The sequence below is a fragment of the Parasteatoda tepidariorum genome, chromosome 1 (assembly GCF_982258835.1).
Source record: "Parasteatoda tepidariorum strain Cologne lab strain chromosome 1, Ptep-v5.0, whole genome shotgun sequence".
In the NCBI taxonomy this organism is placed as follows: domain Eukaryota; kingdom Metazoa; phylum Arthropoda; class Arachnida; order Araneae; family Theridiidae; genus Parasteatoda; species Parasteatoda tepidariorum.
Genome location: NC_141755.1, coordinates 21,392,828 through 21,405,411, shown reverse-complemented (window position 1 = coordinate 21,405,411; position 12,584 = coordinate 21,392,828). Strand labels below are relative to the sequence as shown.

The window sequence follows — 12,584 nt, the reverse complement described above, 5'->3', positions numbered from 1 at the left end:
AAACTGTATAAAAAAGTACTTAATTATTTATGAATCTAGTGAACTGTAATGCCATTCCTGTATAACTACAAAACATCCAGCGTTATAAGAAATTGCACTATCTACATATAAACAAAAATCACATGCAAATTTCTTAATTGCAAAACAAAATTTTACTAGAAAGAGAAGTTGTTTTCATTGAAAGTTAGAATCACTTTTTCTAACGCATAATATTTTTAAAAAAAACTACCACAGCTAATATTGAATGCCTGTAAGCGGCGACATGCGTTGGTAAGTCATGGCATTTGTTTTTACCACGATTCAGCAGCCAATCAGGTTCGACAAACGCGTGAGATCTCGCTTGCTCACATCCAATTAAATTTGATCCGAAAAATGATTCAGCTTGGTAATAAACCTAATCTAATAGCTGTAGTATTATCCCGTCATGCACAACCACGTGATTAGACGCAAATGCGTGATTTCTGTGGTATTCTTCTCCCCGAGTAGCAAGTATCCAATTATTGAAGCTGGCACTTTATAGAATAGTACTCCTTTTTTGTTTTTTTTTTTAAAAAAAAGAAACATTACAGGCACAAAATATAACTAAGTTAAATATTATTTCCGGGTAAATTCCTTGTCATTGTATACTTTGATTAAATCTTTCACTAATTATAGTTGGTCAATGTTCTTTGGAGCTGAGAGTTAATTCAAAACTGGTTTGTTTGTTCTTTTTAGTTTCAAAAAACGAAGCAGAAAAAAAATTAGTTTTTTTAGTAAAGAATTATAAACAATGAGTTTTCCCGTATGGTATTATGAGTTAAATTCGCTCAAAGAATAAAGATTTTTATTCAAATATTTAAAAAAAAGGATTTAAGCATCATAAATCGAAGTTATTACTTTACCTGAATTTTAAGCAGTTGTCTCCAATCTGGAATTACGAAATATTTTATTCCTTCTAAAGCTCCATTCAATGTACATCCATAAATAAGTAAAATTATTAGTATTACGTAAGGGAATGTTGCTGTGAAGTATACTACCTAAAGAGTTATTAAAATGTTAACATTTAAAAGTTATTTAAACTGATATAAGCAAATAATGTAACGTAATTATGCCCATACTTTTCCGGAAGACTTTATTCCTTTCAATAAGCCTAAAAATACAATTATCCAACAGAAGAGAAGAGTTAAAGCTAAATCCCACTTGATGGTTCCAAGATTATCGATACTGGGTGTAAGTTGAAGAACATACCGCCTAAAAATTGAATAAAATATTTGTAAAATAAAGTAAATAATAAACCACATATTGTTTATGCAGTAGAACCTTAATCGATCGTTCCTCATGGGACCATTTATGGCGAACGCTAGATACGCACTGTGGGCCAGAAGACCATGATCTTTGGCCAAAATTAAATTTTCAACTGAAATATATGTAGGCAGTTTTAATATAGCCCAAATTAAGTATTCATAATCATTCCGAACATTATAATTTACTTTTTGGATCGACGAAAGTACAATGTAGTGAAAAATATGCTTTAATTTTTTTTTTTAAATGTAACTCTTAAATTTTTTTTTTCAGAAATATATATAAGAATTTCACCTTACTGTTACATTTTTATCAGAGTAATTAGTCTGAAATTATAGTACACTTTTTCAATTTGTTGGATTAGTTAATACTCTTGACAAGCTTATAGTTTATATCTTATCATTTGACATTTTACAATGTTTGAATGACTTTCGAAATTTACTTCCAAAAAGTTCCACCAGGTAATTAGCTAAACTTTTTTTTGTTGTCTTTGATGTTTCTTCTTTCGATAAAACCTGCCCCATTTTGCCCGTATTGCAAAGGTGGGAACTAAATATAACGAAAAACAAAAATTATGTTTTTTTCTCATGTTTTTGCGTTATTTTGTAATTAATTCCAGTCATTTTGTAATATTACTTCGGAAATATAATTTGCTTTTTATTTTTAATATAAAATTACGAAAATTATTATATTTCCATTGCTATATTTAATAATTTAAACGCACTACATTATTTATTTATTTTTTTTTTTGCTCGCCATATTTCAGCCGCCATTTTGTTTTTTTGGGTATTTTTAGTGAAGTTTAAAATTTCAACTATTAACTCAATTTACCTGCACATAAAAACCCCTAAATAAAAAACCCCAAATTTTGAAAAATTTTTTATCGAAATACTAATTTTGGCCACGAAGCCTTGGAATTGTGATACGATAAACAAGTTTCATTATCGTGTGCAAGTTTTTTTTATTCATTTAATACGTTATTTTATGTGTCAAATTTCGTTTTATATATCAAATCATCCCCAAAAATATTTTACCAAATTTGTGGTTAGTCCCTTTAATCATTAAGATAGCGTAGAAATGCAACCTCTTGATCAAAAGTTATTAAGGGGTACTCAATCTTTTTTTTTTCGCACATTGTAAATATTTATGTTATTTATAACAAACTCTATCCAAAAGAAAGACATTTTTCTCAAAGTTCAAGTAAAATGCACCAGAACTACATGTATCTAAACAAAAACGGCCTTGTGTAAAGAATAATATGTAACATGAATTAACATGAAAATCGAATTGATAACAATGAAACATAAATAACAAAACCTACTCCCAGAATTGCTCTGAGGCTGTTTGAGTTCCATTGCTACAAGCATTTAAGGCATTTTGATATTCCAGAATTGATGTTGTGATTATTTTATCCTTCCATGTATCATTTGTAACTACAGTTGCATTGACATCAGTGGAAGTATTATAAGTAGACGAAAACAAATCTGGAATTTCCCAGCAAGATGTCTGAAAAGATAATTTTGCTTTATCACTTTTGTTAATAAAATTTTTTATACTAAATAAAACATGTTAAAAAGTTGTGTCAGAAGTAACTTTTGCATTGATAGTATTTTATAAGATATGCGCTCAAAACATAACTAATGTGTTAAATTGTGAAGAGGACGCTGCGAAAAAGAACTGAATAAAAACATTCTTCTATTGATTTAAATTGCCAAATGCAAACATTTTTCGATTATCTGGTATTCCACAGGATCCTGGGGCTCCGTGGGAGGGTCACAGAGGTTCCAAAAGTTTAAATTTTTCGAAACGAATTATATTTATATCATAACAATGAACCATAATTTTTTTGTTGTTCATTTTTATTAAATTATTTAAGTAAAATGCCAGTAAAAAATGAAATGGCAAAATGTATTTAAAAATTGCATCAGTAGTTTTCGCCGAACTTTCTAACTCAAAATAAAATAACCAAATTTAAAAATAACAAATTATGTTTCTCTGATGGCTATTTGTTTAAGAGTTCCTTTTCGAAAACTATAATTTAGCTTTTTTATTCATTTTCAAGTTATACATGCACAAAAAAAAACAAATTTAGAACTTGAGTAGATAATGCTCCAGGCCTGCGAATTCAGCTATTTGACACAAAACCTATTAGAATTTTATTGATAAAAAGATTATTGAAAAATATTTCATTCTTCACATTAAATATTATCAACATACTTAGTTGTCTTTGTTTGGTTAATAAGTTCACAGCTGCTAATAAATTTTATTTTTTTATATTTAGAGTTCCGTCAAAAGATGCTAAATCATTTAGGGTTCCTCAGCAATAAAAATTTTAAAACCACTGTTCTAGACTATTTATCCTGCACAATTAAGGGTAAAGGTTGACTAGTACCATAGAAACTATATTTTACAGTACTTCAAAAATTCCCCGTACTTTCATAGTGTAATGGAACTTATTTATGCCTCAAACTAATTCATGAAGCGTAAGGAAGAAGTAGGCCAACATAGTAAAAAATCTTAGTTTTTCCAAAAGGAAAAATCTGACATCGATCTCTTCCTCAATATTGTTTCCAGATGCTTCCTTTTTCCATAAATGCATAACTTCTTTGATAGATATAACTTCTTCACCAGATAAACACGCAATATTCAGGAACATTTTATTGCCTGCACAAAATTTTTCTGTCGCAAATGGGATATCTGCAAGTATCGTAGTGTGGTATCTCGATCTTGATTGGCTGTTGAAACGTGACATTTGTTTATGTTAGCAACTGTCCCTTCCATTCTATTTCGAGTAAACTAAGCACACCAAGTATCAATTATCTTAAGTGACACATTCTATATTCTTTCGCAATGATTCTTTTATAAATATTTCAATCCCTCCACGATATTTTTCTTTAACACAAAGACAGGCGCGAAGTCATGTAGAACATAAACAAACTAATTATGCATCGAAGTTACCAGGTACACAAATGCGGCGCTATGTGATACCACGCTGTATTTAATTAATTTCACTTTAGTTAACATTCTAACTTATGTGAAGAAACTTTGTTTAACTTTAACGTGCCATTTTCCTTATACGCGATCATGTGGTGCTGACGTCATAGCTCACAAGTGTTGGTATCCGTAATCTTCTTCTTGAAGTCCAAATACCCAATTGACAGAATTGTTTTGTTCTGTAAATTATCAGCCCTCCTCTTAACAAAATATCTCCTTCCTGACCTATTTAAAAATTTGGCATATCATTCTTTTTTTCCCAAACGCATCGGAATCTGGTTTTGTACAATTAGCAAAATTCAAAATATATGCTCGTCGTTCTTCAAAAAATAAATTTTATTTTCTAATTACAATTTCAAATAATAATTCCTTTCTTACCTGATTGTTTTTGCGAACGTAGCAGCCCTCATCGGCACCCCACCAGTTTTGGCACTCTTGCCATGGCACTTGAGCTCTGAATGACTGTCCGATATAATACAACGTATAAGCCATAATAACATTGTAATAAATAGCTATTAATACTGAAATAATTATCATAGCAATGCCTACCCCTGAAAAATATCAATAAATTCTTCACATTCAAAGTATCCGTTAAAAAAATATCTTGCTAAACTTAAAACAATTCAACGTTAGAAAAAAACAAGGGATCTAATTCGGAGCAATTCTACAAATAAACGCCAATAAGGCGGCCAAAAAAAAAAATTTTTTTTTTGCGGGGGGTACGCTATTTCTACATGAATTTTCTTCTTTTTTACACCCTAAAAAAGCAAGAAAAAAATCGTGAACATGAAATTTTTTCTTTGTGACATACTTTAAGTGACGAAATACCAATTTTAAATTTTTCCCGATTTTTTCAATTTACGAACTTTGATTAAATTTTTTTATTTTTGTTTTTTATACTAAAATATAATCTTATAGTATGAAATCTCCACAAATACATTTTAGAGAGACGTTATAATATTATATTTATGTGAAAATCGTTTTATCTGAATAAATGGCTCAGATTTATCTGGCTAGATTATATTTTAGTATTAAAAACAAAAATAAAAAAATTTAATCAAAGATCGTTAATTGAAAAAATCGGGAAAAATTTAAAATTGGTATTTCGTCATTTAAAGTATGTCACACAGAAAAAATTTCATGTTCACGATTTTTTCTTGCTTTTTTAGGGTGTAAAAAAGAAGAAAATTCATGTAGAAAAAGCGTGACCCCCCCCCCAAAATGTTTTTTGCCGTTTATTTGTAGTAATGGCGTTTATTTGTAGAATTGCTCATATGACTAAAATTGTCTTCATATAGTATACTTATAACTTTTGAATTGATCTGTTATATACTTACCTGAAGCACTGCATATTTACTTGTCTGATTATAACTTTTGAATCGATCTGTTGTATACTTGTCTGAAGTGTTTACTTTGAATATAACTTTTCACAATATGATCAATTTATTTCATGGTAAATTAAAATTTTCATGGTTTAAGAAACCCTTCTTCCATTTTATCGGTAATCAATGCTATGAATTAAGTTTAAAAAAAAATAAAAATAAATAAAAATAAAAACAAGAATTAAAACTTTATGCAAATACTAGGGTGGTTAAGCCCACTGTTCGTTGACGCTTATCAACCCCGATGATTGCTTCGTAATAATTGTTGTTTCTTGTCATAAAACTGTTGAAATTATTCAACTAAAAATATATGTGATAAAAAGAACACTTGAGCCTCCAAAAACCCACGTTTAAATATTTCCCTTATGATACTATTAAGATCTATTATTGGACATAAATCCTTTTTCTAAGTAATCATTTTTTGGAATATTGTAACATTTGAAATTAAAAGTATATTGTTATAACAAATTTGGTGCATTCGCAACTGTAATTTAACATTTTTGCTTACTAAACGGACGGATATATTTTAAACACAATTTTTGCCTTCATTACTTTGTGCACTCATCTCTAAATCATTAAACGAATCTCTTTAACAGTAATTCATAATAGTATAATGTAATTTGTACTAAAAAGTACTAATTATAAAATGGTTAATAAGACCAAACACCAATTTAAATAACTTTATCTCAAAATGTAATGTAGAATTACGTTATTCTAATAATAAGAAGAAGAACAATCTTCTTAAATTCTTAATTTAGAAAACAAGCGAAATCAGAAACGTAATAATGACAGTACCTTTAATTTAAGAATACCAAAATATTTATGGGTAAACAATAACTTTTATAACTTATATCAATTTTATGCTGATAACAATCAAACAAATAAGAAAATTAATGTGAGAAAACTGTATCTTATCATGTGATTTTATGGCCTAAAAAATGCACCGACAACAGTGGAAAACTGTGCTAGACCATTATGTTTCTATGTTATACAATGAAACGTAATACATATTATTAATGTGTTTCCAGTTTTTGAACCCTAATAACTTAGAGTAACTGCGGTACAAATACTGAGTAAAAACTTGTGAAAAAAGAAATAATAAGCACATCAGAGGTTGCATATTGCGTACTGAAATAATTATTATAGCAATGCCTACCCCTGAAAAATATCAATAAATTCTTTACAATCAAAGGACTAAGTGAAACCACTATCAAAATCAATCGAATCATTATTTAAAGACTGGTGAAACTTGGAGGCGTTTGTAATGAATATCTTTAAATTTCTCACTGTTTCGTTTAACGATAAAACACTTTTTGATATTTTTAATGAAGCCTTCCTCTCTAGTAATATAATAATTTTCCACTGTTAATGAGAACTTTTTGCTTTATCTCTAAATAGAATTTAAAAACATGTATTAATGGAGGACATAATGGGGCACTCTATATGTTTAAATTATTGTTAAAGAATTTATGATATGGAATGTTAAATCTCGGCTATTCTAATCATTTATAGAGAGTATAAAGTTATTCATTGCCCGTGAAAATTGAAGATAAATTTTGATTTCATTTCCACTTTCATTCATGCTTAAGCAGCTAAGTTTTGGGTCAGTTTTCTGAGAAACTATTTACTTGATTTTCAAAACTTTTTCCCGTTTTCTTTTCTTTTTTTTTTTTTTTTTTTTTTTTTTTTTTGAAATCTTCCATTGTACAAAAATATTACTATTTAAAAACAAAACTGGAAAACGTCGATTTCGAAATTAAAACTTCAAATCTTTTTTTAAAAAGAAATGTCTTTTTAAACAGATAAAAATGTACGATTGAACAATAAGAAAACAAGGATGACAAGAAGGACGAATCAAAACCAAAAGTTTTTTAATATCGGGTGTAATTGATAACGAGGTAAATTTCATTTTACACAAAAAAAAATTATTTACAAATTAAGTCAAAAATTTTGTTAAGTTGTCGAGTCCAAATGCCCGCTAAAAATTATCTAAAGTTTGTCTCAAATTGCTCGTAAATACATTTAGAATAAGAAAATAATTAAAAAAACGTTAATTACAAATTTTGATCGACACAAATATTGTGCTCTTATTAATAATTAATTTTGAATTCCCCGCTTAATGATTAATTTTTTTTTGCATTATTTACTTGCAATTTTTAATGTTTAATTTCATTAATTTTAATTGAAAATATTAGCACTAATTTTTCATATTCCGATTTTTTTAATCAAAATAGCGTTAATAATAAGTATAAAAAATAATATCACAGAAATGAATTTCACATGAATAGCAAAACAATGTGAATAAAGCGTAGATAAGGACATAAAAATGGACATTATCCACTTTGTTTTGCGTTACCCATGTGAAGCACAAAGTATACCATAACTTCCAGTGCAGTTCAAAGTAGGCCATAGATCTTACCCTTTGCTATAGGGAAACATCTCCAAATCCTTACTGACCCACAGCTTGAAAATTGGCCGAGTGCTAACTCAGCAAAAAAATGGGGTTTACCAACCAATACCAATAGTACGATGTATGCAACAAGAAAAGCTCCTAAAGATATAAAAATAATAATTATGACAAAGAAATATAGACAGATATAAATTTGAAAGAAATATAAGGAACAATTATAATATTAAGCAATCTATACGTATAACGCAACCCTGGAAAATCTAACGAAAAGGCTATAATCTCACTATAATCAAAGCTGTTAAAATTTTCACTGTAAAATTACGGTAAAATAACCGACAGCAGTCTGTTCATCCAATTAACCGTAACATTTACGGTATAGTACATCTTTTACTTACACGGTTTTGAAACTATTTACAACTTGCATTATTTCAAAACGGTAAAAAACAATTTAACTGGACAATGTGCTACCATCTATGCGTAAATAAGAGTATCGTATTCTAATATAGTCCACGGACGCAAATTAGGGAGACTGAAAACTCTTTATGTGTTGAAAAGAATTGAGAAAATATTGTGGTGCCAAAGCAGGAGCTCGAACCCCCGTTCCGTCGGTCAGGAGGTTGACGATTAGCCCTCTCGGTTATAATATGTACCTAGCTACTCGGAACTAATTGGCTTCATGAGGTGAGCTTAATTGATTAATAAAATTTTGCGATGAAATTCTGGTTCTTTAAAGGTATTAGGTGAAAGCAGTTAATAAACGGTTTTCCTCACATTTAACAGTTTCAATACCATCTTATTTATGATTATTTGACTGTTTTATTTGAATATGGTAAGATAACCATTAAATAAATTGTTATCTAACCATTTTTTCCGAGAAATTTCTAACAGTGTAACGTAACTCTTGAAAATAAGTTGAATTTTTCCCTATTGCTAATAACTATGTCTCCATTGCATTAAGCAAACGAAATTGAAGTAACTCTTAAAATGTAAGATATTTGCTATAAAAAAAGAATTAAATGATTGGAGTTAAATTTTCAGGTCATGGAGTGACAAAAAAATGCAGTTTACGAAACTTTAATATCCATTGGCAACGAATAGAAGGGGCAATATTTGGATAAATTTCTCAGACTCTTTAAAAAATGTGTAGACATAATCCATTTCTTTCATTCGAATAAAATACAGATGGTTGAAATGTTGCTTACTGAAGAAAAATGGAGCATATTTTTCATCATTTGCAAGAGTCATTTTAAAACCTATACATTATTTACTTTAGTTCTAAAAAAAGTAAACTGAGAAATATTAAAAGAAATTATTTACCTTACGAATTCGAGGTGTAGAATTTTACTGCAACGCAAAACGTGATCTATCTTCAGTTTTCTTTTCAATCTAAGAGCATAACGCAAAACGAATTTGTACTGTGCTCACTTTTCCCAAAGAAATGGTTGAGTTCGATATTTATTTGCTGCTTATTCTTTTTTTTTTTTAAATCTTAAAATATTTTTTCATTATATTACGTATCTACAGATAATGTATCAACCTGGTAACACCATCACACTTACGAATGCAAACGCAGTAGCTAAAAACAGACTTCTATCTCACACCTTTAAGAAGCCTGTTGTCACCAACTTCAGCTGCCCCAGAAATTTCACATCGGTTATAGCCTGACTTATTAGAATCAATCATATCTGAGAGCTGAAGATTCTCCCGGACAAGACCGGGACATGTAATCGTGCAGAAACTGCACTGATGTCTTGTTAACACCGAGGCACATTTTCAAGTGCTCAGCACTTACACCACATGTTCTGAAATTGGAAATGGTGCCACTTGAGGACAACCAAAGATCTGTTCTCTATAGTTAAGAGGCACAGAAGCTGGCGGCTATAATCGTACAGACTTTCTATGTTCTTTGAAAATCCATGGACACGAAATCAGCAACAGCAACAAGCAATGTTATATTTTTCATTCGTAGCTTTTGCTTATAAACTACAAAGTTTTGTTTGTAAACTACAAAATCTAACAATTTAACGATTATTTCATACAAATATTATTTATAAAAATGCTTTATAATTGCAATAAATAATTTTCTTCATATTTTCTCAAATTCCTTTAGCTTGTTTGCCACCCCCGGCATTGACATTTTGCGGAATTGATTTCTGGTGTAGTTTTCAAAATAAATATCTGGTGAGCAAATTTACTAATACAAGCGAGGTAAACTTGTTTTCTGTAATGTTTGCAATATTAATTGAGCGGCCTCTGCGTCATGCCATATGTCTAGGTGTGGTTGGTGAAAAGATAACAGTTCCTTTTATGCTCTAACGTAAAAAATACTAACACTGGGAATACTTTTTTCCTGCTTGTCTTTCACGTTTGTATTGGACAGACAGACATGGCCGATTGAGCCTGACTGAATGGGTATATTTCCAAAAGTCTCCCGGGTTGCTTAGGGAACTTAACCTATTATTAGTTAGAAATTTTACTGAAGAGGAAGCAATGAAAGTACATTTAAACACCTTACACCAACTCTACAAAAACAGAACTAAATATAAAAAAGGGAAAATAACTAAGTTATTTTCCCTTTTCCCAGTGATAGAGAAGTGTACGGTATTTTTATTAGAATTTCAAAACTGAAAAAAGTAACTTTAAATAACGATACTCCTCATAGTCAGGTCCTCAAAGTATCATAGAAAGATTTAGCACGTTCAAGTATCATTATGTACTCTCATGTATGCTATGTGCAAGCTATGAAGAGAGCAGTGTATTTGTCACCGGCAAACACTCAAGTATGGAGTGCTACGCGAAAAAAAACTAAATCTCTTCGGTTAAACTCTATATAAGCTTCACTTAGCAGAGTAATTGTTTCGCACGTGCGCAGTGTTGATTTAGTCAAATAAAACAGCGGAGTAAATTGAAAGAAAGAAAAGAAAGGGCATACCACCTATTTCACTTCGGTAAACTTTATGAGAAGGTTGAAAATTTCTGCTATAAAGAGTTTAGAACTTTATGAATTGATTTTAATGACCTTTGTATTTGATGTAAATGATTAGAGTCTTTTAATTCACATTTTAAATATAATAAAACTTTTTAGTGTTATTACGTGATTCCAAAAGGCGTTTCTAAATTTCGAGAAAAAAAGAAACTTTAATTTTCTTAAGGAAACAATTAATCCTCCCATTAAAATGTTTTTTGTTATTAATAAATAATGTTTAACCAACCAAAAATCAGTTGATAACTATTTAAGATCAGTTCATGATTCCTTCTGAATCATGTTGAAATCGAACTAAAATATATATGGTTCTGGAATAATATGGCGTACTCACCTCCACCATTTTTATACGCAAGATACGGAAATCTCCATACATTTCCAATTCCTACTGATAAGCCTATACAGGAAAGCAGAAATTCAGCTTTATTGCTCCATTTATCTCTGGTTATGTTTTGCTGTTCTGGAACTATTGTTTTTTTGTCGAGGTTGTTGTTTAATGTCCTTGATGAAAGAACCTATAAATTAAAAAATAGTTGTAAAATATGCGACGAAAATAACAAGATTCTAAAAATAAAATGATTTACCTATATACAAATAAGGGAAATAAAAAGATGTAGAAATTCTTCATTTTAAATCTCGTATTTAATAAAACTGTATAGATTATTTAATGATAATAATGAAAAAAAAAACTAATTTCTTTTTGAATGGTGTAGATAAAAGAGTACGGAATGCATTAAACATATTTGATATTTTCTTACAAATATTTTCATGCTAAAAAAAATTATTTTGTAATTTTGCTTCGAAATGTCCCGTATGTAACGCAACATAGTGATTTATCATTTTCACGTAGAATCCTTCACTTTAGAATAACACCATTATGCAACTAAAACGAACTTCTTCGACTCGATTTATTCGAAACCGTTCGATTGCTATGGATGGTGTTTTCAATATAAGTGTAAACAACAATCTCGAGCTCTTGACCTGCTCAACTTCCGGCTAGGAAGTTTACAGCTTCTTACTTCAGCTTATTCTGCTAGACGATATTTTCACACAGATATATCTGTTTTTAATCAAAGAAATGAATCTTATAATTCCTCAGCTAAAGTCTGCTGTATTACATTAGATATTAATGGTATTAAGTAATTCTGGTGAGTTTGAAATGAAAATTTATTTTAATCATTCACAGAAACATTTTTTAAAAATATGACATGTTTGCCAGATTTCGAAACAACTCTATTTTTTTCTGTCCGGATTTGACCTCTTTTTACTTGTTTATTACTGTTTGTTTTTGTTACAAGCCGTGTACCATCATACGTTGGTGTTAGCATACTGTTCAAGCTACGAGACTAAGTTCATATTACAAATTATCATTTAGGCTTAAATTTCGAAGTTGCTGACAAGGTAATAAGTGTTTTATAACGTTTTCTTTCTCTCTTTTTTTCAAATGTTAAGATGCACAGCAGAATACTTGAAACTCATTCGTAAACACGAATAATAATTAAGGTAACTAACACTATGTATATAAGAAGTAATA

At 29.6% G+C, this 12,584-nt stretch overlaps 1 protein-coding gene across 3 annotated transcripts in view; it reads right to left on the bottom strand.

Moving 5' to 3' along the window:
* Window positions 1-12,584, bottom strand: part of LOC107452769 (sodium- and chloride-dependent neutral and basic amino acid transporter B(0+)) — a 46,573-nt gene that overhangs the window by 18,265 nt on the left and 15,724 nt on the right. For all 3 annotated transcript variants that reach the window (XM_043039176.3, XM_043039177.3, XM_071180125.2), the window contains exons 2-7: window positions 11,385-11,565; window positions 8,077-8,208; window positions 4,654-4,826; window positions 2,603-2,787; window positions 1,098-1,230; window positions 882-1,016 (exon numbers count right to left, since the gene is read on the bottom strand). In XM_043039176.3, coding sequence (XP_042895110.1) covers window positions 882-1,016; window positions 1,098-1,230; window positions 2,603-2,787; window positions 4,654-4,826; window positions 8,077-8,208; window positions 11,385-11,565 — 939 coding nt within the window. The remainder of the gene's footprint in view (window positions 1-881; window positions 1,017-1,097; window positions 1,231-2,602; window positions 2,788-4,653; window positions 4,827-8,076; window positions 8,209-11,384; window positions 11,566-12,584) is intronic.